The sequence below is a fragment of the Ursus maritimus genome, assembly GCF_017311325.1.
Source record: "Ursus maritimus isolate PB19 chromosome X unlocalized genomic scaffold, ASM1731132v1 scaffold_X1, whole genome shotgun sequence".
Lineage (NCBI taxonomy): Eukaryota > Metazoa > Chordata > Mammalia > Carnivora > Ursidae > Ursus > Ursus maritimus.
In genome coordinates this window covers 21,316,110-21,340,664 of record NW_024423319.1, presented here as the reverse complement: position 1 = coordinate 21,340,664, position 24,555 = coordinate 21,316,110, and the positions used below count along the sequence as shown (strand labels likewise).

Genomic DNA, 24,555 nt, shown 5'->3' with positions numbered 1-24,555 from the left:
TGTAGACTTCCAAAAACGTCCATAAACGCTCCTGTGATTTCGTTAAACAGGCTAACTGGCTGTGGGCTCAGGACAGAATTACGGTTGGTCTGCGACGTCTTGGTTAATTCCTTTCTGTTAGGACTTCGTAACATCTGTGTATTCTGAGTCCTAAGCAGTTGGCAACACAAAGGAACTTGATTTCAGTACCTTTCCGCACAGTGGACTGACTTTTGGGGAGCCTGTAATTGCCTGTAGTATTCAAGCAGGGACAAGGGGAGAGGATTCTGGAACACTTAAGTGGGCATGAGTATGGTTTCTAATGAGCACGTTTCCATGTTCTTCTGTATTCCAAAGAACTGGTCAGGATCTTAAACCCTGTGGGAGTCCAGAAAAGGTTTCTCTGCTCCCTGTGCAGTGTATCCATTTGGGTAGCCTTGGCTTGTATTGTTTTTTTTTTTTTCTTATTGATAACAAGGGAGATCTGAATGACATGACTAATTAATCTTGTTCTCCTTTTGTCTTTTTCTTTTCCTATCAGTCACTATGAACAAGACCGTAGTGCACTTAAAAAAAGGGAATGGGAGCGGAGGAATCAAGAAGTCCAGCAAGAAGACGATCTCTTTTCTTCAGGCTTTGATCTTTTCGGGGAGCCGTACAAGGTAGCTGAATATGTATGTAATTTATCTTTCTGGAAAATGGTTGCTTGTTACGTTTTTGAACACACTGTTGATTAAATCAACATTTAATCTATTTTTAAAGCACCCAAATCATTTCCAGGAGAATATATTTGACAAATGCAATCTAGACATACACTGTATTTGGGGCAATTGCAGCTTTCTGACGAAGTCTTCAGAGACAAATTCTGTCTTCTTTGGGGAGGACGGTCCAATTTCAACGGGACTAGCGAGACTTCTTGTCTCCCAGGAGTTCTCTCCTGCCCAGCACTTCCGACAGCAAGCAATGCCCTCTTGACGCTTCCCCCCCCCTTGAGTATTGGCAAGGCAGCCCCTGAAGACTTCATCAGAAGGTCAATGGCTGTGTCTCTTTCTCCTCCCGATCCGTGCCATCTGCAAGCGGTCGCCTCGCTTTCCTTTCCCACGTTAGGTTGTTAGCAGCTGTGGAGTGGTTTGAGTGTTCTTTGAAAATCCTCGTTCCAGGAGAAAGGGAAAAGCCAATCATTTTTTCCTGGTGGTTAATCGTCCTGGATGAGGAGATTGCCTCAACGGGGCAGGGGGAGCGGGTGGCACAGCCAGGTTGATTGCCTAGCGGTGTTCTAGCTAGTTCGTAGCCCCTACTGCTCTGTCTACAAGTACTGATTTCACAATGACTGCCTTTGAACTTTCTATTCGGGGTGGGGCTTGAGGGAAGAGTCTTGTGGAATTGCTGGCAGCTGGTTGGTGTTTATTGAAATTTAGTAGCAGTGTAATTTTCCATAATGAAACAAAATGATGTAAGAGTTAAAACAACAATAGAGGGAAATTTCTGAGAGTCGTGCTTTTAGAAGGGCACCAATTAGGGGACAATGACTTCTGGAAAAGGGAAGGACAGCATCGGCACAAATACCACTTTGGGGTAGGGAGTAAGCTGTTTGGCGCGGTGGCCACTGAGACCAGAGCCTTGTTGCCTTGTTCATGATAAGTGAGCAGCTCTTGACTGAGACTCAGGTGCCTTCCGAGTTCGGTTAATCTGACCAAGAGAGTTAGGTCACCTAAGTACTCCTTTCCAATTTGTTAATAATAGTATAATCCTTAAAAAAGCATTTCTCCTATTACAATCGATTTAATTTATATACTGCCTTTGAACGCGTGTGTTTAGAGACGTGATGAGTTTAGCAAACATTCGTCGAAGGCCCACGATGTGCTAGTCACGTCTTAGACGAATGCACAAAGAGGAGTGAGACTTCATCATGAGCGACGGAAGGCACGAGTGCAGGGCAGCTGCCGCAGAGGTAGGCAGGGGAGAGGTTAGTGGAGACTTGGTGCCTCGTGCCAAGGAGTGTGAACGCAATTCCATACACGAAGAGAAGTCACTGCAAGCTTTCAAGTAAGGGCATGGGCAGGACAAAGAATTTTGAAGACGATGTTGGCAATGTGGTGAGTTGGTTGGATGTGAGGCAAACAAGAAAGCAGATAAAGAAGCTTCCATAGTTCGCTCAGGACCGGTCATGGCAGGGAGGATTTAAGGCAGTGCGAGGAAGTTGACATGACAAGACTGGGTGTCTGACTGGCTGTGGAGAGGGTGGGACAGGTCTGAATGATTCCCATATTTTTGACTTGAGAAGATGGCAGTCTCATTAACAGGCTGTTCAGGAGGAAACAGGGTTGGTGCTTGAAAAGAAAAAAAAGAATTCTGTTTTGAGCACATTTGGTTTGAGATGCCAGTGAGATATGAAGAGAGACCTACCCGGTAGGCATTGGGTGTAGGGACCTGGAGCTAATGAGAGCGCTCAGGAGAGAGAGTTAGGTTTGAGCAGGGAGGTAGCCGTGGAAGCCAGCAGATGACTGAGAAGGACAAAGAGAGAATCTTGGGGAGCAGTAGTATTTAAGCAGTAAAAGAGGTGGCAAAGGAGACGCCAGGAAAGGAACCTAAAAAGGAGTGAATGATCACAGAGGCAGGAAGAGAACTAGGAGAGAATCATTTCATAGAAATCAAGGGTTTTATGGAGGAGGGATTGGTTAGTTATTTGTGTCCGAGAGGGTAGGAAAGGTCAGGACTGGGAAGTGGCTGTTGGATTTGGTAGTTAAGGGGGTGGGGGGATCAGTGACCTTAGGGAGAGTTGTTTTATTTGTTGATGGTGGTGCTTGTTGTGGAAAGGGAACTGCCTGGGGTCAGGGAGTAAATGGGAAGCGGTAAAACAAAGAAAGACAGCAAGGCAGTGAGTTTTTGTGTGGAGGGAGGAAGAAAGGAAGGTAGGTTAGAACCTGAGGGGAGAAATGATATGGAAAGAGCCTTTTTTTCTCATAATGGGAGAAATGTGAACATGTTTAGAGATTGATGGGAAGGACCCAATGTCAGTCAAGAGGGAGAGGGTGAAGCGACCAGAGGAAGAGGTGACGATGTGTGGAGCAGGTTCCCGGAGGAGATGAGCAAGCAAAGTCAAGAGTGTGTGAAGAGTGACCAGCCATGGCAAGACGTTGTGGCCTCCATTTTTTGCAGAAAGTGGAGGAGAGATCAAAGGATGATAGATGCCTTTTCCCTTCTTGAGAAAGAGGAATAACCAGAGGAGTTTTACATCTTATCTTTGGATGAGTTAGAAAGATGGTAGGTGTACCCCTACCAGACTCATTTACTCAGAGTCATTCTCAAAGTTCAAAATCTACTCCGTGCTCAATGCTATTTCCGTGATGAGGTGTAGTACCCTTGGTTTATCCCCTCTTTATAACTTTAAGTCATTTTGAATTAATGGCCTTGTACCTTCAAGGTAAATGCCATCTCTTGCTAACAAGGCCTGTAATATAGATGCATATTTATTTTTCGATGTCAGCAATGTATTTTTGAGTAGGCAGTTAAAATAAAAACCTGTTACCAACATTGCCAGAAGTTTTCAGAAGTCATCTCTCTTGCTATGACAAGGGTGTATCAGGTAGAGACGCCAGGTGGGAACATTTGTCTAGCTCAGGGCCAGGCCTATTTTGTGATTAGTAGCCTGTTGCCTTTATGTTTCTTGATGGGGAAGAGCTGTTGTTCTTCAGTGGAGATTGTATGGGAGAGGAATTAAGCTAACAGTTGATGACCTAGAGATTCTCTTTCTTTCACCTTGCTTTGATGACCAGCTGCCATCTTGTGCTGTGTCCGCGTTCAGGATTTCCTGGGAGATCACTGAAGAGTTTGCCCATATTATAATACCGGAACTAATGTGCACCTCCATCAGTTCCCTATACCTGGACTGGTGTGAACGCCCTTGGAGTATCTGGACACGCCAGTGGCAGTAGGAGTGTTAGAGCTGGACCATGGTCCACTGGTAGAGACAAGGACTTACCTGAACCCTACCTTAGGGTTGTGGTGGGAATGCTTATCAAATTAAAAATCAAAACTCCTGGTGGTGGATCAGGACTTTCAGGAAACCTCTTGCCACCCTAAAGCCTAAAACGTGGCCTGATCAGTTATCCAGTAATGTTGGTAACTTCTGAAGTAGCCAATGAGCATCGGTCCCCAAGACCCTGCCCTTTCTCGGCACTTGGAAGAAATGGTGATCTCTCAACATCCTGACTGATTTCTTTCCTTTCTTTGCTTCACCCCTACCATTCTCAGAATGGAAAGAATGTTGACCACCCCTGCATGTGGTTGGTGATGGGAAACTTCTCTGTGAGGCTGCTTCTGTTGCTTATAACTTCTAAATCTGACTTTGTGCTATGGTGTTGAGAAGGGTGTCTTCAAAAGCACTTGAAAGATGTGAAGCTGTTTGACATGCCTAGGCTAGTGTGGAAAGACTGAGCGGGTTGAGGAGCTGGTATGTATCAAGTGGCTGCCGTATGCCAGGCACGTGCTAGGGCTTTCTATGTGCCTGTGTAGTCCTTACGAAAACTGGAGTACTCGTTTCCCTTATGTTGCCCACAAGGAATTTGAGGCTCAGAGAGGTGAGGTAGCTTCTCTGCAGCTTCATATCCATGCCAGTGGTGGATCTAGAACCCAGTTCTGTGGTTCAGTACCTGTAACAGGAAGCTGTTGATCCTCCCGCAGGAGGTCAGAAGACCTGATAAGCTTACCTACGTACTGGGTGACTTTGGTGAAGAAACTTCATTCCTCTGACCTATAGTTTCCTCCTCTCTGAAATGAATAATAATACCTGATAGGAAATAATCCCTGATAATAATAACAATAAGGCAACAACAGTAACTGACATTTTATAGTCTTTGCACTCTGGGAGAATGAGGAAAGCGAGGCACAGAGAGATTAAGTGGCTTACCCAAGGTCATTTGGGTTGGGGAGGTAGAAGCCTGACTGAGATCAGAGCTGCTCTGCTGACTCACATGGCTGTTACTAAGGATCAAGTCAAACGAGCCGGGAGACCTTGCTTTGAAATCTGGAAAGTGCTGTACAAGTTTGAGATATTATCGTTATTATAATTAAAGAAAGAAATAGCAACTTACAGCTTAGAGAGATTAACTGTAAAAATATTACAATTAGGGAAAAAAGGAATTGCTAAATCACATACATTAGCCACAATGAAATAAAGGGAAAAAAATGAGCCTCAAAACTTAAATTATTTTGCTACTTTTTATTAAAAAGAAATACGATGGCATAATTGCCTCCTAGTGCATTAGTCTTGTGATGAACTTCTACTACTGATTTGTAGATAGCGTTAGAAGCAAACTGAGCCAACTTTGCATTTCTTAGAGTAATGAGAGGCAAAAAGCCTAAACGAAGGAGTACTGTTAGTCATGAGCCGCAAACCAGACATATACTTTATGCCTGAAAATACTTGGAAAATGCATTTCCTTGATGATGGAGAAATTGTGATTATTTAGAAAATAAGAGCTGCAGAGGTTACCTTTAAGAATCAACCAATTATCTAGAACAGGAAGTAAAAAACTGGCCAATTGAAAGAAGCCTATAATTGGTTGAAATGGCTGTTTTATTTTTGCCATGTTTGTAATGTCCAGTCAAAATTGCCTTGCTCCTTAATAGGATTACTAAGACTCCGGAGGGTGCGAAAGAACATTCGGTGTGACTCCGAAGTTACTGTGGTGTGTAGGTGTACAGAAATGCATTTCAGGCCCCATGGGGTTTCCTGTCTGGTGGCTCTCATATCTACATCTTGAGAAGTTTAAAAACTGGTTGACAGTTGCCCAGCTCCGGTGGCGGAAAGGCAGAGAGGTGACTCAGGCGATCCAGACCGTACTGCTAATTATTTGGAGATTGTTACATGGTGGACTTTTTCAGGCTATGTGTCTGTGTGTCCTCTGTGCCTAACCCTGCCTCGTGACTGTTTTGAATTTACCAGTGTGTGTCTTAAGCAGGACCATGGTAATTCCTACTTGTAGCCACAGCACGTCTGTTATGCAAAGCATATGGATCTTCCTTCAATCAGCAACTCAGAAAGTGTCGCCAGTGAACTCAACCTTGAACTGTCTGCTATGCAGTTCCGCTTGCAAGTCCCTCTGAGACCACTGCTGTGTGAGGAAGCTAGTCGAAGGGAGTTGACACCCCTTCTTTCCTCCAAGTTATCCCAGCCGGCCCTGTGTCATTTGTGCACAGGAAAACGCCACACCTGGAGCTATTAGCTTGGCCCCCTAACTCCAAGGTATAGATAGATATACCTTCACTTGAGTAAGACTTTAATGCAATGCTCTTTTTTAAGTCATCATAAGAAAAAGACACATGAAGAACATCTTTGCATCTTCTGTAAAGTTGTGCTGAAAAAAATTGTTTTATTGTTAAAAGTTCTTTTTTTTTAAAGATTTATTTATTTGAGAGAGAGAGACAGAGCAGGGGGAAGGGCATAGGGTGAGGGAGACAATCTCAATGAGATTCCACACTGAGCGAGGAGCCCCACATGGGGCTGCAGCTCACGACCCATGAGATCATGACCTGAGCCAAAACCAAGAGTCAGATGCTTAACCAACTGAGCCACCCAGGTACCCCATGTTCAAAGGTTCTTATAACTGAACCAATGAGAAGAATTCCTTTTTACATTAGTATCTGGCAACCATTTGTCTTATTTAATAAATTAAAATATGCTTCCTTCCATCAGACAAAGAGAATTCGGCAAGCTATGAGTTTTTCCTTTTTCCCTTAGCTACCAGGAAGCTCAAAATTCAATTTAATGTTCAATCACAGTAACCAAGTCAGCCTGACTTTTGCTTTTCCATTTATGTGCCTTTTTACTCCAAGCTATTGTAAAGCCTTATTTTGATATAGGTAGGATACAAATTATAATTGGATTCTATTCATGTCAGCAACAATTTTTTTGAGTATCTGATATGCCCCTGACGTGGTACTCAGTCCTGAGGATATAAAGGTGGATGAAAGGTAGGCTCTGACCTTTAAGAGCTCATAGTTTTATGCAGGAAAAGAAATCATTACTGTAGTATACCCTGTATAGTGGGGGGTTGATTTTCTAGACCTATGCAAAGAACTTCTAATTTTCCTCTAATTTTACTTACATAGACACGGTTTTAGACATTGGCCGGTTTAGATGTTCTCCTAATTTCAAGCATATTTTAAAACCTAGAGATGGGGGAAAAAGATCTTAGCATGCATTGGAAAGCCAGATCATTATAACAGTAGAAATAAATGAAGAGACATTCAAACCTAACCAAGATTGTCTCCATTGAAGAACTGCTGAACAGGAGCAGAAATGTGACCAGCTTGCTTGCAAGCAAATCAGTCTTAAGGTTCTTGAGTCTTGATTACGTTGACCTGGAGAGAGTGAATTATCTTTCAGGACTTTGAGGTATTGTCCTGGTCTCTCTGACATCTCAAGGCAAGATTCGGATGTTGAAGAGCTCAGTTTGAATGGAAATTCAATGAACTTTCAGTGCGAGTCCAGTAAACTCTCAAAGAACGTTCAGTCCATTGAGCTTTGAGCTTCCTGGTAGCTAAGGCAAAAAGGGAAAATTTCCTATAGGATTCTCTTTGTGTGAGGGAAGGAAGCAACATCCAAATTCATGAAACGAGGCAGTGTAAAATAAAGGCATTTAACATGGGAAATGAAATGGTGTCGTCTCCCCCCTTGCTGGGTCAGGTCCTTGAAGATAGCCATGTATTAGTGTTCATTAGGTCATCATCTGACCCAAGAGGTAAACTGTTTCAGGGCCCAGAGCAACTCTGTATGTATTTAAAGCTTGCATTAAATTCTTTTTTTAAAAGATTTTATTTATTCATTTGAGAGAGAGAGACAGAGACAGAGAGAAAGCACAAGCAGAGGGAGAGGCAGAGGCAGAGGGAGAAGCAGACTCCCCCCTGAGCAGGGAGCCCGACATGGGGCTCGGTCCCAGGACCCTGGGATCATGACCTGAGCCGAAGGCAGAAGCTTAACTGACTAGCCACCCAGGCGCCCCTAAAGCTTGCATTAAATTCGTACTGGGTCCTCAGCATGATGAAATCTCTTTGTTTTGAATTAAGGGACTGAATAGAAGGGAGACTGGGTTTGGCTGCTCCCCAAATGGTTGGTCATACACCACTGTCAAAGGAGAACACTCTCTCCAGAGTTTATCTGGCCTTGGCTGAAGAGTGATTTGTGCCATTAAAATGGACAAACCTAGGGATTTTCAGGGAATGAAAGTGATTTCTACCCGTCTCTATCTGTTAAATAGGCCTTTCAAATGTACTTCTGAAAATGGAGCGATTTTTCAGCTGAGGATTATATGGAATGTTAATTGTTTAATCACTGCTTTAGCACTAAGGTTGCATGTGATGCAATATTAGGTGTTCTTGTGGATGAGAGAGCTGAAACAGACATTTATTGGATTTCTAAAATTCCCTCCCCCAATAGGACCCTCGTAGCATATATTGAGCATACTTTTCTGTAATCTCTGGAATCCTGTTTCCCTCACTGCCCACATTTCTTTGGAAATGTCTTATATGATTTCACACATGCTATGAGTTGGATACTGCATACAGTACACGGAGATCATGTTAACAACGAGGCCAAGGTCACCAGCTTGATTCCCCCTCTGGCTGCTCCTTCTTGGTATCCTTTGCCGGCTCCTCTTCTCTCGGTCGCTTAAAGGTTGACGTTCCCCAGGGTTGCCTCCTGAGCTGATCTTCTCATTCTGTATTTTCTTTCTCTGGGTGATTTCATCCATTTCCAGCACTTCACCCTCCATTCATCTGCACACTTCCATCTTCACATACAGAGCACAGCACACGGCCAGACAGCCTAGGTCTACACTGAGATCCTACACTCGGATAGGCACACTCCTCGTGGATGCCAGGAGCTTGGGCTGGGTTAAGGGCATGGGAGAGACCTGAGAAGTTAACATCTATCTTCAGTGGAGGCTGTTATTAGTGGGGAGGGTGTCGCCCCTTCCCATGCATGGAGAACATGCCTGTGGCCCCGGGAACCTAGAGGCTACATAAGGTGGGCGTCTTCCCCATCCAGTGGTCCCACTGCCACATGGCTCCATGGAGGCCAGTAGCCTTGTTTTGTTGCAATATCTTGGGCCAGAATAGTGCAGCTTTAGCACAAAGGAGTCCTTTGCCCTTCTGACTCCAGTAGCTTGATTTAAGAACACCTTTGGCAGGTAAAGGGAATAATAAAAAGTCACTTTTGAACATGACCAGCCGAGCTTTCGTCAAAGTCATTTCCGAGCATATAGCTATCCACCATTTTCTAGTTAGGAAAGCTGTGCTTTCTGTGTTACAAAAACCCATGCAGCAACTTAATTATTTGAAGAACAACCAGAGCCACTTTTAACAAGATTAGTATTTCCTACAGGGGATGATTGATTGTCCATAGAACGATTTAGTTGCCAACATCACTTTGGAAATCTGGCCTTGTTTTGATTTACGTAAGCAACAGTTTAATTCTTGAATAAATTTTTCTAAATCGTTGAAAAGACACAGGAGAGCTTGAGTCAGTGTTGATGCACAACTGCCCCATTTCAAAGTGAACACATGTGAATCATCAATACGTGAGCACAGTTGCCCCCGGAATACATGGGCAGGTACCAGGAATTCATACAGTCCTTTGATTAAAAGGAAGTAGATTCGCTTTAGTCGTGTTAGCTCAATTAGATGTTGAGCTTTCCTAAACCAATATATTCATGATCGCACAATTTCACTGACTTCCTGATCCAATGGGCTAAGCCTTTTTCATGGTATAATGTGGCACAAAGGGCTGACCTGTCAAAAGCAAATATAAGTCGAACGTTCCATTACAATTCCAGTGATCACTAAGCTGAAGTTGTTCATCACAATATGGAAAGTAACCATTCAGCTCATCTGACCTAAACTAAGTTACTTTGCTAATAAAATTCATAAGCGACGTAATTTAAAACTTTCTCCCAATGAGCATGTTTACGGACAGGCCAGGGAGTATACAGACGTTAACCACACAGCTCATTCCAAGAGGCTCTTTCAATAGTGTTATTGATTTTTTTCCTTACATAGCACATGAAAAGCATGAAATTATATGGCAGCATGAGAATTTTAAAGAACCCTATATGCTGGTCTACTTAGGACATCTGTTTGAAACATTAACATTAGGAAACACAAACCTATTCATTCTCTCTCCTCCCACCCCCATCTTTTTGTTATTTTAGACAAACAAAGGGGATGCACTTGCCAACCGAGTCCAGAACACGCTGGGAAACTATGATGAAATGAAGGATTTGCTAACTAACCATTCTAATCAGAATCACCTAGTGGGGATCCCAAAGAATTCCGTGCCCCAGACTCCCGTCAACAAAACCGAACCGAGCTTTTTCCCAGAACAAAAGAACCGAATGCTCCCACCTCACCAGGATAGCACTCACCCCTCGGCACCAATGCCTCCTCCTTCCGTCGTGATACTGAATTCCACTCTCATACACAGCAACAGGAAATCAAAAGCTGACTGGCCACGCGATAGTCATAACGCTAGTGTTGTCTCAGCCAGCCAGGCCTGTGGTCAGCCAAACAAGCCGCCGCCGTCTACACAGGACCAGCCCCAAGCCCGACTGGAAGACTTCTTTGTCTACCCAGCAGAACAGCCCCAGGTCGGAGCCGTTGAAGAGTCAAACGCGTCTGCAAAGGAAGACAGTAGTCTCAAATCCGGTGTAGGGGATACGTTCAAAGAAATCTTTCAGTCCGTCTCCCCAGAAGAATCTGAATTTACAGTGCAAGCTCCTGGGTCTCCCCTAGTTGCCTCCTCTTTGTTAGCTCCCAGCAGTGGCCTTTCAGTTCAGAACTTTCCACCAGGGCTTTACTGCAAAACAAACATGGGGCAGCAAAAGCCAACTGCGTATGTCAGACCCATGGATGGCCAGGACCAGGCACCGGACGTCCCTCCGACACTGAAACCTTCCATTGAATTCGAGAACAGCTTTGGGAATCTGTCATTTGGATCACTCTTGGATGGAAAACCCAGTGCAGCCAGTTCAAAGCCTAAGCTGCCAAAGTTCACGATTCTCCAAACAAGTGAAGTAAGTAATTTTTAAAGTTTTGTTTTGTTTCATTTTTTTTTCTTTTTAGTTCACTGCTCTAACCTCTATAATCAAGTATTCACAAGCGGCTCTTATTTACCTTCTCGAGCCTTAGATGAGACTCTTCAAGGTCAGAGTCTGAGTCTCGATCTTCTGTCGCTTGTGACTTGACTGATTACCATTCCGCAAATACAGTTAAGTCTCCATAATGTGGAATGGCAACAGACAAGGTCAGTCTGAGTGAATGAAAAGTTGCACTTATAAAATAGTTTCAGAGAGTGCACTTGTAGTCGTATGTACAAATTAACAACACTGGAGATTATAATTGGTCGTAAGCAGTGTGAGGTCCACGAAAAGATTGGGAGTCACCATAGGCCTTCACTAGAAAATAGCATCTCATAAGCATAAAACACAGAAGCTCCTTAAGGTACAAGAATGTAAAAGTGTGATTTGCTGGCATCGGAAGTGGAAGGCATTCTTTAAGAATCTTAGTTTCTCGAGTGCTTGTGGGGCCATTCCTTGGCAGGATCCTAACGTTATCTTCCGTGTCCCTCAGTCTTCCCTTCTGCACCAGCGTCTTCCACAGGTACCTCCATAGCTCTCTTAGACTACCTTGATCCCTTCTGTCAAAGCCAAAGTCATTGTGCTCAACCACAATCCCACTGGGTTTAGAATGACTAAGTGTCCTACCCATCTCAGGAACCATTGCCTTATAAAAGAGAAGTCGGAGGGACCCAAGCGTCTCCCAAAGGAATGACTCGCTAATGATTGGATCCCAGGCCTTGTGGCTCCTGGGTGGGGGACATGTGTGGGGTGCCCCTCAGACACCACCATGTAAGCGGCTGCCTACTGCACCTCCAGCGCTTGATTGGAAGAAACCACTGCTTTTAGATTGGATTCCTGTTACTGGTGCCTAAAGGCTTGAAAAGACACAGAGGAAGAAAGTAGGTTGAAATTCTTACTCTATAGGAGGCACAGACAGTCGGTGTGACTTGTGGCAGATTCCAAGTTAGCGGTGTCTGAATTAGAGAAGTCTGCCCGTGTGTGCCCTGGGTGTCGCGCCGTTACTCGCTACTCACGCTCGGCAGACACGGGGACGGCGGAGGACGGTGGGACCACGGAGGGAGGGCGGAGCGGGGCTGTCGGCTGTATTTTCGGAATGCATGTTTTTCATATCGTTTCATCTCTGAGGTGGTTTTGCTTCTTGTATCATCATCATTCATGGAGTCTTGTCAAGCTTCCTCCTAAGTATCTCTCCAGCCCGTCCCCTCGTCACCCTCCCTGCCTTCGAGTGCCCGTGGGCCCCTGTGACAGCCCCCCAGCCCCCCGCTCTCCCTCCCTCTGGTCTCACCTCTCTTCCAAACCATCCTCCATCCAGGCTGACCTAATGGGCAGATCCAGCCATGTCACTCCCTGCCTTGGATTCTTCCGTGCCTTCTCATCGCTTCCCGGACAAGGTCCAGGTTTCTTAGTCCCGCATACAAAGCTCTTCACTCTGATTCCATGCTCCTTCTCTGACTTGCCATTTCACCATTTCTTCACATGTGGACGCAGTCCCAGCCACGTGGTGCTACGTGTGGTTCCCCGCCATGTCATGCGTTATCCCGCTTCCTTGCTTTCGTGCCTGCCGTTCTCTCAGCCTAGAACATCTTTCCCTACCCTCCCTTGTTTTCTGGTGAAGTCCTGTTCCTCCTTCAAGTCTGCTCGATTGTTCCTTTGCCTGTGAAAGCTTCCCTGACTCCCCCAGGCTTACCGCAGGCTGCTTCCTCTGGGCTCCTCTAGCGCCTTCTGTACGCTTTGACTGGCACTCACTTCATGTACTGTAGTCACTCGTGTATGTGTCTATCTCCTCTACTAGACTGTGAGCTCCTGGAGAGCAAGGAACGTCTCCTTCTTCTCTGTATCCCGAGCGCCTAGCAAATGCCTGGCATATGGTAGATGCTTAATAAATGTTTGTTGAATGAATGAAGTTCAAAAACAGTTACTTGAGTACCTTTTCTCAGCCATGGTGTTGATCAACTAACACGAACCAAGGTGAACAAATGCTAGAAAATCTATCATCAACTCTGTCTCTTGAATCGTAGCCTATCTGCCTGTGTCTTACTCTGCTCTGCTCCTGCACAATCGTTTGGAAATCCTCATCCTAATTTCCACTGGATGACTTCATACAGGACTACAATGCTTAAAATCCAAACAGAAGCCCACCTCGAGAGAGGAGTCTAATGAGAGGCTGGGATATCGCTCTTGTCCCTTCTCTTGCCCTGATATCCACGGCAGTGCCATCACTCAGGGCTGGTCTGGGAATGGCACTGGCCCATCAAGAGGTCTGTCAGCCTGCGTCCATACCTCGTTAGCCAAGTGACAGGTCACAGACCCAGTGCGATTCACTCCCTTGTAATCCTCTCTCTTGTACATTCACAACATGGCTGACCCAGATTCAGAAACGACTTCATGCTTTTTTTTTTTTTTTCTCAATGCTCTGGCACACCAATGAGAGGTACATTTCCAAAGAGAGTCTGAGCTGTCTTCAACTCTGGAGATGATGATCCAAGGAGCTGCCTGTGTGCACGCAGCCTTTGGTGACGGTACAAATAGACTTTGGTATAGCCTCTTACGAAAAATGGGTCAGGTGCGATAAAGTCATGATGAGAGATCAGTGGAGAGAGTACTTATTTTAAAATCTAGGTCTCAAGAAAGGATTTGAAAGAGGGGTAGGACAGACGCTTAGGGCCCTAAAGTCAGGAGAGTGTACTGGCTTCAAGGGTAATGTGAAAACCGAGGATAGGGCGAAAGGAAATGAGAGGTCCGACAGCCTGCCCAGGAGCTTACAAGGGTGTAGATTAAAATGTGGGCATTAATATAGACAGGGTGGAGTGTTGTGGAGCTCTGTACCTAATGGCGTTTATGTGGCTGAAACTCTGACCAAGTCTGGAAATTCACCCCATCAAATCTTGATGCACTTTTCAAAAGCACTCAGCCTGCGAATTCAGCCCCAGTCCCTGGCGCCAAGAGGTCCAGGCATTGGGTTCTGGGTCCCAGTCAAAGCAGCCATCGTTGATGAGTGGTAGCATTACTCCTTAGAGTTACTGCTAAAAGGGCTTGTCCGGAGAGCAGTCACGGGGTCTCTGTGAGTATCCCATTCTGTCCCTGGCTTTAGTGAGAGAGGCCGACCCATGTGTTAGTGCAGTGCATGGGGGGGTGTTGAATGACCAGAAAAGAGCATTCTACGATGCACAAATAAGCAGATACCCATATACTCGTGAGTTGAGAAACATAAACTATTACTGAAATGGAATGAACATGTGTGTGTGCCTACGTTTGTTTCTGTGGCTATGCTCTTGTCTAGAGTGGGGAAATTTTAATTATGGCCCATCCTCGAAACATTTCCTTGCCTCTTAGAATTTTTGTATCAATGATAGGGATTCTAGGAGTCTAACCGACTTTATTGCAAAAGGTTAGCTTTTCAATTGAAGCATGCTTTTGGAACAAAATAATTTGTTTAAAAACTTAGTTTTACAGAATCTACCAACATTCCAGGCAACCGCGCCCCACCAAAAAAGAAAAAAAAGACTGATGTGTTCTGCAGTTGAGCATAGAAGAATTTTCTGGGAACTGTATCTGAAAACAGTAAAAGACCTATTTATATCAAGTGGAAACTAAGGGTAGCTTGCAGATGGTATTTTATTAGGAAATGAATTTGTTAATAAATGTAGCTTTATATGTGACTTCATGACATATGTTTTTGCTTACGTTTCTCATTAGTATAAAAATCTTTTGGTGTGGCTAGCTTTGCATTTGGGTGCAATTCGTCGGTAGGATTGTTTGGGAAGTAAATAATTGCATGGAAATGAAAGGATCGATGACAGGTAGTAAGTATTTCCAGCCTAGGCCAATAAGCTTTCACAAGTACAATACTAATGGGGGGAGCGCCATCCCCATAAAGGGTCATTTGCCTTACGTGCTGCCCTTGGCTGTGACCTCAGGCTATCTGAGGCTCCAATGCCTCAAAACTAGGAGTCTCTTAGAAGAGTTTAATGAAACTGATATGACTGATGGGATCTGGCTTTAGCATATTTTAGTGGCTGGCTTTGTCAACCAGCTGAAAAGTTGTGGCCCACGTTTGTGACTGTGCCCGTTTTGGTTTGTATCCTATGCAGTGAACGCCGTGGGTGTGATTAGTTTTATTTATAGGAGGTAGATAGGAAGCTCAAGTGCCTTGTGTGGGAACTGTGGAGAAGGCTGGGAGCTGAGCATTCCTGTGCTGGATACGCCCAGGCAGCTCTGCAGAAGCCACAGAACAGGAGGCCGTCGGCTGCCGTGTGTGACCAGGCCGAGCATTGGCCACTTGATGTAGCTCACGAGTTTATTTATTTTTTGGCCTGTTCTTATGGAAGTGAAATAGTATCCAGACCGAGGCTAGAACGGGTCTTCTTCCCACCCCATCGGGAATGAAGGAAGGTCCCTCTGCAAGTCCTCCCACTTTCCGGGTGCCCCAGGGCCTTGATCTTAGCCCGTGTTCCACCGAAGTGTGGCATTCGGAAAGCTTTGTAAACCCTCTGCCAGTCGGGCGCCTGGTGGTTGCTTATTTTTGCTCTTTGACTAACTCTTCCAACTGCACGGCGTCACGGGTGTTAAAAAAGTCACTTTCCTTCCCATACCTCTTCACGCCCCCGTAACCGTAGTGTCTCCCGAAGCTGACGGAAGTGGCCCCAGCCGAGCATCTGGAAAGGAGAGCCGGGAATGCAAAGAGAACACGGAGCCTTGCGTGGTTTGTGACAGAGGGGTCAGAGGTGCTGCGTGACTAAGAAGGGTGTCTTGCTCCAGAGACATCAGCTTTTCCCCTCCATCCTTTCCCTGGGCTCTTTCTGGTTCTCAGCCACGCTCTCCTTCCTCGGTGCCCCTGCTCTGCGCTGTCCCTTGCCCTGCATTTGCTCGTCAGCACTAGGCCGAATGACGAGCAGAGCTCAACTTGGGATCTTGCAGATCCCCAGTTTTGTTTTGTTTTGTTTTGTTTGTTTTTTTCCTTCTCATTTCCTCCAGTCCTGTTCTTTAGCATCTGTATTTTCCTTTCAAAGGCTGGATGTGAGCGATTCTAGCCCTTGCGTCCTGGAACAATGTCTGCTATTTCTTGGTGTTCTGTGCTTTTAAATCCCTTGTCACTTTTAACATTCTTTTGGTTGGAAAGACGCCAAAAGATTGACTTAATCTTATTCCACAAGGAAAAAAAAACCTTTAGTTCCTATACTATTGCAAATTTAAGTCATCCTTAATAATGACACGTTTTAAAATGTCACTCTTTATTCATAATTTCAGTGAATCTTTAGAAGATACCTGAAAGTCAATCTTATGTGAAGGAGGACGTACTATACTAGCAAGTAGGGTTTGGACAATGTCCTGCTGAGCTGTGAGTTCCACATCTGGCCTTGACTCTCTCTGTGAACTTGAGAGAGCGATTTTGCCTCTTGTTATGTGGGGAGTTCACACTAGCTCACCAGTGACGTTTCTTCCAGCTGTCGGTCTCTGAGGGCGGGCCAGTCCTTTGTGACAGGCCCAAACCTGCCTTGTTTGTGAAATACCTTCAGTCGTTCCTTCGTCACCCACACCCCACCAAGAGTCTGGAGACAGCGTGGAGGGATGTGAGCCCTGCCCGCACCGGCCTCTTACCACCATCCCTCAGAACGCCTGGGGAAGTTTTAAGACTAAGTAACTAAGGGAAAGCTAGAATTGGATCTTCTTTGGGGATTGGATACTAGTTCAGCCCAGATTCGACTCATTTTTTTAAAAAGATAAACAGTTATCTGCTGTACTTCCCTGGAAAACACCAAGCTGTGAACTCAGGAAATCACCTCCTAATCCCTTTGTCGCCACCCACTCACATCACGAAAGATGGAGAACTTCTATTTTCACATTACTTCTCGGAAAATACTTTGACAGATTCAGTATGCACTAAAGTGATAAGCTTTTGTTATGTGTGTTCCAAATCATCCTGTTATCACTGGATATATCGATTAGCTTAGTACATTCTGAGCCAGTCATAAAAAACAGGCTGCTCACATTCTGTGTTAAAGAATAAGAAAAATTGACAAGTAGATAACCATATTGATTCAACCCAAATAGTGAATGCAAAGGGCTTTAGAGAGGAGTTATAACTCTTTACGGCTGTTGTAAGTCTCTTTAGTATTTTTTTAATTGATGTGAGAACAAATAATCTTTAATTAACCATCTTTTTATGAAGTACTGTGCTTTGGTTACCAAATGGACTTTATAGTATCGGTGACTATAATAAAAACCTCTACCATTTCTACTTTATAATTTACAAATGCTTTCAGGTATGTCATCTTATTTTCCCCCAGCTGTATTGAGGTGTGATTGACAAGAAACAATTGTGTATGTTCAAGGTATATAAGATGTTTTGATATACGTGAACATTGTGAAATCATCTCTACAATCAAGCGAATTAACACACCCATCACCTCATATAGCTGCTGGTTTTTGAGTGTGTGGGGAGCACGCTGCAGGTTTGCTCTCTTTGCAAATTTCAAGTATACAATACAGTATTGCTAACTGTAGTCACCGTGCTGTACAGTAGATCTCTAGAACTTAGTCATCTTGTGTAGCTGGAGCTTTGTACCACTTGACCAACGTCTCCCCTTTCCCCCTCCCTGCAGCCATCTAAGAGAGTCCAGGATTGTCATCATTCCCTTTTCGTAGGTACAGACTGTAGTCTGAGAGAGACTTAGAGTTTCTTGCCTGAAGTCACACAGCGATCAAGGGGCTCTCCAGGGACTGGAAGCCAGGTCTTCAGTGTCATTTCCTCAATGGCATTTGGTGCCCAAGGTGCTACTATATATTTATGGGTTAATTTTCTCAAAGTAGCTTCTCTGCTGGCACAGAAGGGGCAAGGGAATAACAAGCTGAACCCAGCTTCAGTTGAAATCCCCTGGCTGGGTTCATATTTCGAAAGTCTGGGGCCAAGCATACCAAAAGAGCAATTTTTCTTGTGGTATTACAGGTTACAGTCATGTGTTTTTCATTTGCAAATATGGTGAGAAGTAGTGTTTTTGCAATATTCCTAAATGAGTAACATATGACACAACTTGTTAGAGGACCTTTTCTTGGTTCATAAAGTTTCTGAGTTTTTGCCTGTTTGGTAAGATGACTTTAGCAGAGCGCTCAGACAACATAGCTCCAATCTGGATATCTGGGGCCGAAACACAACCACGTGGAGCTAAACCTGACATGTGACTGAGAGGTCAGTAAAAAGCGGGCATGTACATGATCGCTATAGAAGGTACGAGTAAGACTTCTCTCAAGTGTTTGACCCCCCGGCCCCACGTAGATGGATGGAAACAGCTTACAGATCATCAGATTGCAAGAGTAGTTAGCAAAGGGCAGGCAGGATCCCTGGCTTTTATTCATAGGTACTACATGGGTGAGTCTCCCTGGACGTCTACGCAAGAACACAGGTCATCGGCGCGGACCGTCTGCCCAGAAAGTCACTGTGAGCATAAGCAAGCTACGTAGCTGTGAAAGGTCTTTGAAAAATGTATAAGACTCTGGAAATGGAAGATATATTCATTTGCTGTTGATGCCCTAACAAAGTGTTATAAGCTGGACGGCTTAAAACAACAGAAGTGTATTCTCTCATGGTTGTGGAGGCTAGAGATCCACGAAGGTGTCGGCAGGGCTGAACTCCTTCCACTTGCTCTACGGGCAAACATTTCCTTGCCTCTTCTAGCTTCCAGGCGGCCCCTTGGCTTGGAGCAGCATCGCTCCCCTCGCAGCCTTCGTCTTCGCCTGTCTTCTCTGTATGTCTCTCTGTGTCCTCTCCTCTTCGTGTGAGGATGTCGGTCATCAGATTTAAGGCCCACTCGATATCCAAGATGATTTAATGTCTGGCTCCTTAACTAATTACATCTGTGAAGACCAGATTTCCAAATAGCCACATTCTGAGGTTCTGGGTAGACATGAGTTTTGGGGGGCCACTAGCCATCCCACTATGAGAAGGGTCATCCTCCACTTCCCAGACTGGGAATGGAGGGAGGCTAGGCAGGGTTCATTGTGAAAAACGCAAGCCCGTCTAGAGGAGGGCAGTGGGCTCCCCCATCTCAGAAGCCACTCAGGTTCAGAGCCTAGTTCTCTAAGCTCTTCAGCTTGACTCTGCCTATGAGAGAGATCGTTTCTGTGGATACATGATTAAAGTACAACTGCGGAAAAGTGATTTTTAAAAATCTTTTAGAATTGTAAGTATAAAGGCTTTTTTTCTGATTAAGTAATAGAGAAGAAAAAATTTGTTGATGCAATTGACTCCATTATGAACTAGTGCTTACGTGGGCAGGCTTATTCTGTGAACTAAGTTATTTTCTGTTCTGTGGGCCATCCGGTCTGTCGCAAGTACTCCACTCTGCCATTGTCATGTGAGAACAGCCATAGACGGTACCTGAATGAACGGGCACAGCTGTGTGCCAGTAAAATTTTATGTTTGAATACCAAAACTCGAATATCATGTATTCCCATGGGTCATGAGATGTTCTTTTGATTTCTTTCAACCATCTTAGAGGGTAAAAACTATTCTTAGTCTGTGAGCCATACAAAACCAGGCACCGGGCTGAATCTGACTTGGATAACTTAGTATTTCAACCCCTGGACTAGATCTAGACAAAGCTTTAGACAGCAAGATACCTTTGGCATCCTCTGCCTGTCATCAACAGGAAGATGGCTTTGAGCAGAGAGGGGAGAAAGGTCAGTCCTGTGGCAGGTAGAAGGCAGAATCCTAGAGACAGGAGAGATGTCTGTAGTCAAGGTAGAGCTGGCCCCTGGACTAGATGCTCTGCCGGGTCTGTACAGGTAGGTAAGAAGGTTCTGCACCCAGGATTGGAAATTCCTTTCACACCACAAATCACATCACCATTCAGGAGATTTCTTTTTCCTTAGTAACTCATGAGGTGACGATGATTTGTCTTTTGCTGTCTTAGAACTGGAGTGCTTGGACTCCCAGGGCACTGAAGCATGGATTTGACTTGGGTGTGGAGTGATTGGGATTTTTAAGATTCCAAGAAGGGCAAGTCCTCTTGCACAGCCTGAGACTTTGAGTTAAACAGTACGAAAGGACTGATGGTCTGTGGCAGCCTGCACAAGCTCTTCGCAGCTGACCTTGGGTGTGTGGGGGGGATCTGTGCACGTGTCTCCCTGGGAGGCCTGAGAAAGCCAGTAGACTTCTAGGAGGAGAAGGCCAGAGAATGATGGCTTTCTTGGTATTCCGTGAAGTTTTTCCCGCCTCCAGGGCGGTGTCTAGGTTCTGAAGGACTGCTAGGAGAAAGGATCTATCTCCTTAAGACTTTAAAGATGAAAGGAGGTTGAGCTAAGACTTCAAAAAGCTAAAATATGTGGGTTGATGGAAAAAAGGAAGTCAGATCTTAGCCAGATCAAATGAACTGAAATAAAGCCTTAGAAGTTGGTGGAGTTTCAAGGGCCATGCTCCTGTGAAGGAGGTTGTCACGATAGTTCTCTGCTTGAAGTATGTACCATAGAAGAATTGTTATATCTGTGTTGTAGTTTCATTAAGGGGGTTGGTGGTGGAGGAGGTAGCTGCCATCTTTTACAGTCTCGGGAGTCACCGTTCACACAGGCTACATCTGTGAACAATGACTTCTGAAGCTGGTTTTAAGGAAATGGCACTGGCTTTGGAGCAAAACTGCTGTTGGACCTCCCTTTGCCTGTCAGCATCTTCTTCATCCAGGGCTTCAGGCATACTTACCGGGGAAGCTGGCGTCCTCTCAAGAAAAATGGTTTTGTTGGATATTTGAGCACAACATTTGGTGCAAGAAGAGACATAAAAAAAAAAAAAAGAAACCCACGTGTAATATTTTGAGCTGTTCACATTGAGTCTGATATTATGAATTGTGATGTCTTAAATCTGAAAATATTGTCATCTGCATCGTTGGAAAAGTTCGTTAGAAGAGAATGTCTATAAGACATAGCTTCTTTTATCTGTTTATTTTATTCATTCATTCATTTGACGAACTTTTATTGAGTACCCATTGTGTGCCGGGCACTATGCCAGGAGCTTGAAGGCTGAGATGATAAAGACATGTTGCCAGATCTGAAGTAGCTTAAGTCAGGGGATGTGGACACAAAAACAGAAAAATCACAGTGAAATGTAATAGATGATTGTTGAGTATTCTTTGGGAGTGGAGAGAATGGCTAAGACTGTCTGAAGTGTTCAGGAAGCCTCTTCAAGGAGGTAGTAACGGGTGTGCTAGCTCTTGAAGCGTGATTGGAAGTTGTCTTGGTGCAGTGGTGGTACGAACGTTTCCCACAGTGTCAGCCCACATCAGGCTGTACATGGGCCTGATGACTCCTGAGACGCAAAATAACCCACTGTGTTTGGGGACTTCAAATAGAAGATTGGTTGGGAAGATTGGGGTCTTGGTATCAGCCCTAGGTGTTGAGGAACCTTTTAACGGTCTAAGTATGGCAGGTTATGTTTTAGAAAAATCATGCTGGTGGAGGGATTGGCTGGGATTGCCAGAAGGGAGGAGCGGGCATGATAGGTCTGGTGAGGTTTGAGGCAGAAAGAGCACTGAGCAAGCTATTAAAATGTTCCAGGCCAGAAATGCCAGCAATTTGAATTAGGGCCATTTTTGAGATTTTTAAGTTTGATTTGATGAGATTCAGGGACCAATTAGATGGGCCACTGAGAGGAAGCTGGCAGAGAGGGTCTAAAATGACCTTGAGGTTTCTAGCTTGGGCGGTCGGTAGATGGTGACGCCGTTACCCAAGATTCTTTACGTTGACACCCAAATCTTCACAAAGCAGGTAAGTTTTCTCTATCTCTTTTATTGTCATGTTGTCATGATATTATAGGCTTTGAATGTCATGATATTTGATTAGTGTTTGCACAGTGCTTCTTGTACAAGGCTTTGTACAAAAAGTCATGGTTATTTTCTTATGCTTCAATAAAGTATTTATTTCCTGTAAATGGTCTTTTTGGTTCTCTACTTAAAAATTAGTATCTTGACTCAGCAAGATTCTAGTACGTCAGAGAACATGGGAAACTATGCTGGATGCTTTCTGAGAAATCACAAAATTGGAAGTGACAATTTTCTATAAGTCATGGAGTGTATTAAATATTACATTATGTTTTGTATGCTGTAATTTTTGAAAATTAAATGAACGCATTTCCAGTTGAATTTCTCTTGTAATGATAGTTGTGGACTCTGCTATGATCCTTCCTGATTTTTTTTTCCCTTTAGACTCATGCTGTCTCCACAGGGAACATGCTTACAATGGAGTGGTGGGGGAACTTTCCACTCAACACTATCCTCCTCCCAGCCATGATATAATCTTCAGGGAGAAATTGCATCCTTTGATTTTGGTGGCGTTGGAGTAGGGTTATTGCGACTGGCTATTTAGATAAATTGTTACCTTAAAAACTGTTCAGCTTTGCTTCCTTGCCTTTATTTGGTGGACATGGTCATTGTCTTTTCAGTTAAGGTCATGAATTTCTGGTAGTGGAAGCAGGAGAAAGGATCAGAATTGAGTTTACAACTTGTTTGCGCTCCATGGTTACTAGGATTGAAATTGTGTTTTTCAAATACAGGAAAAGATCATAATGTATTTACTCGATTTTACTTATCTACTCCTCTTCTGTCCTCAACTGTTTTACATTCTCTCTGTAAGTCCTCCATACTTCCTTATTTGGAAATTCTTCTACACGCAGACTTTGGGAGCTGAGAGCCTCACTTTTTGGCGGTGGCGAACACGGAAGCCAGGTGGGAAAAGATCTCACCAAAGGCCTCGCTATACCCAGTCACGGAGCTGAACCTTGAACTCTAGACTCATAACTCTGGACATTAAGTTAAAGGAAAAAGTGGTCAGTAGCCTAAAGAACAATGGTACAGTTTCTAGAATTAGAGAATCTTCATGCTGGAAGGACTCTACAAAGCCAACCAGTGCAGCTGACTTCCTAGAGATGCATCAGTCTGTTATTAGGCTGCACGTTCCTCACTCAAGAATGGGCAAGTCCTTGAAGGCCACAAGTGAAACCTTCATCTGAAAGTACTTGCACCAAAAATAATCACGTGCAACATGGAACTTGGCCACTTTACACAACTCAAAGATACAGATAAAAGTTTCTTCATTGGGATGTTCCAGCAAATATATGACCCATGTGAAAAAACAACATCTAGTTTCTGTATTTTGACTTATGAAGGAAGAGGCATCCCGACCACATAAATATGTTCTTTTCACCTTCTGGGAGGAAAAGAAAGGAAATTGAAGCTCCAGTGCGTTATTGAATCTTCCTGAAATTAGCCTGTAGAGTTTGGGAAGATCGAAAGATTGAAGGCCAATGCCTTCTACACACACAAAACCAAAAAAAGGGACACTCTGCATTTGCTTCAGCGCTGGCTCAGCTCTTGAACAGAGTTAGTCCCAATCCCTGTTCAAAATATCCATGTGTTCTATATCAAAGCTTTGGGACGGTAAAATACATAATGAGCTGGGAAGAAATTACTGACGAAATATTACACTTAGCTTGTGGATTTTAATTGCAACATAATTTATTATGTGATTTTCATAGGTAGACATAAATACATTTCTTCTCAAACCATATAACAATATAACACATAAAAACCATGTAATAAAATAAGCAAAATTGTACTTGATCACCGGTAAGAAAAGATTACTGTAATTTTTTTTTTAATGGCAATCTGATAGTGAAGTCAAAGTGGCATAGGAGAAAAAAAGATTTCACTAATAGAAGTTTAAAAATTGCATCTTCATAAATCAAGAGGATATAGTACTTAGAGCTAGAAATAACAGTGTTGTGCTTCCTGTTTTGAATACGCCATTAGACATTTTTGTCTTTGCATTCCTATTTAATCTGTACGGCATTATTTATTCCAATAATTAGTGTTAATTTTCTTGGCAGTAGGCAATATAATTACCTTTAAAATTTAAATGGGATAAAAATGCCTTGAGAACATGGTTAGGAAAACTCTTAATATTTATTTTCAATTGCCTCTTTAATTATTCATTTATGTAGTATCGGGGGGGGGGAGAAAAGAATCTTGAAAACTGGGAGGCCACTGACCGAATGACATCCCAGATGATGGCCTGGTTTCCTAGTTGGTTGAGTAACATCCCGGACAGCTAAGACCTACCTTTCATTTAGATCAGCCAATGCTGCTTTTTTAAAATTCTGATTGGTTCTCCTTAAAATAAGTCTCTATCATCATCCCTGTCCCCTTCCCTTTCCAGATATGTAAAATCCTGAGGCTGTAGCTCACTGAATTACAAGCTTCGAACCCTCCATTCCCCAGACAAGGAGGCACTTACTTTAGTTTATTTGAAGCCTCTTAGTGCCATTTATGTGACTCTTGATTTTGAATATAAATATGAAAGCGATTATTTTCTTAACTATATAAATTAATTAGAAAGCACTTTTTAAGCTTAATAAACCCTATAATTCTGAATAAGCATACTAGTTTCAAAGAAAATC

At 43.9% G+C, this 24,555-nt stretch overlaps 1 protein-coding gene across 1 annotated transcript in view; it reads left to right on the top strand.

The window, feature by feature from the left end:
• Positions 1-482: 482 nt before the first annotated feature.
• AFF2 (AF4/FMR2 family member 2) overlaps positions 483-24,555 on the top strand; it is a gene marked incomplete at its 5' end in the record, with an annotated part of 301,462 nt that continues 277,389 nt past the window's right edge. Inside the window, 2 exons of the mRNA XM_040628214.1 lie at positions 483-641; positions 10,191-11,051. Coding sequence (XP_040484148.1) covers positions 483-641; positions 10,191-11,051 — 1,020 coding nt within the window. The remainder of the gene's footprint in view (positions 642-10,190; positions 11,052-24,555) is intronic.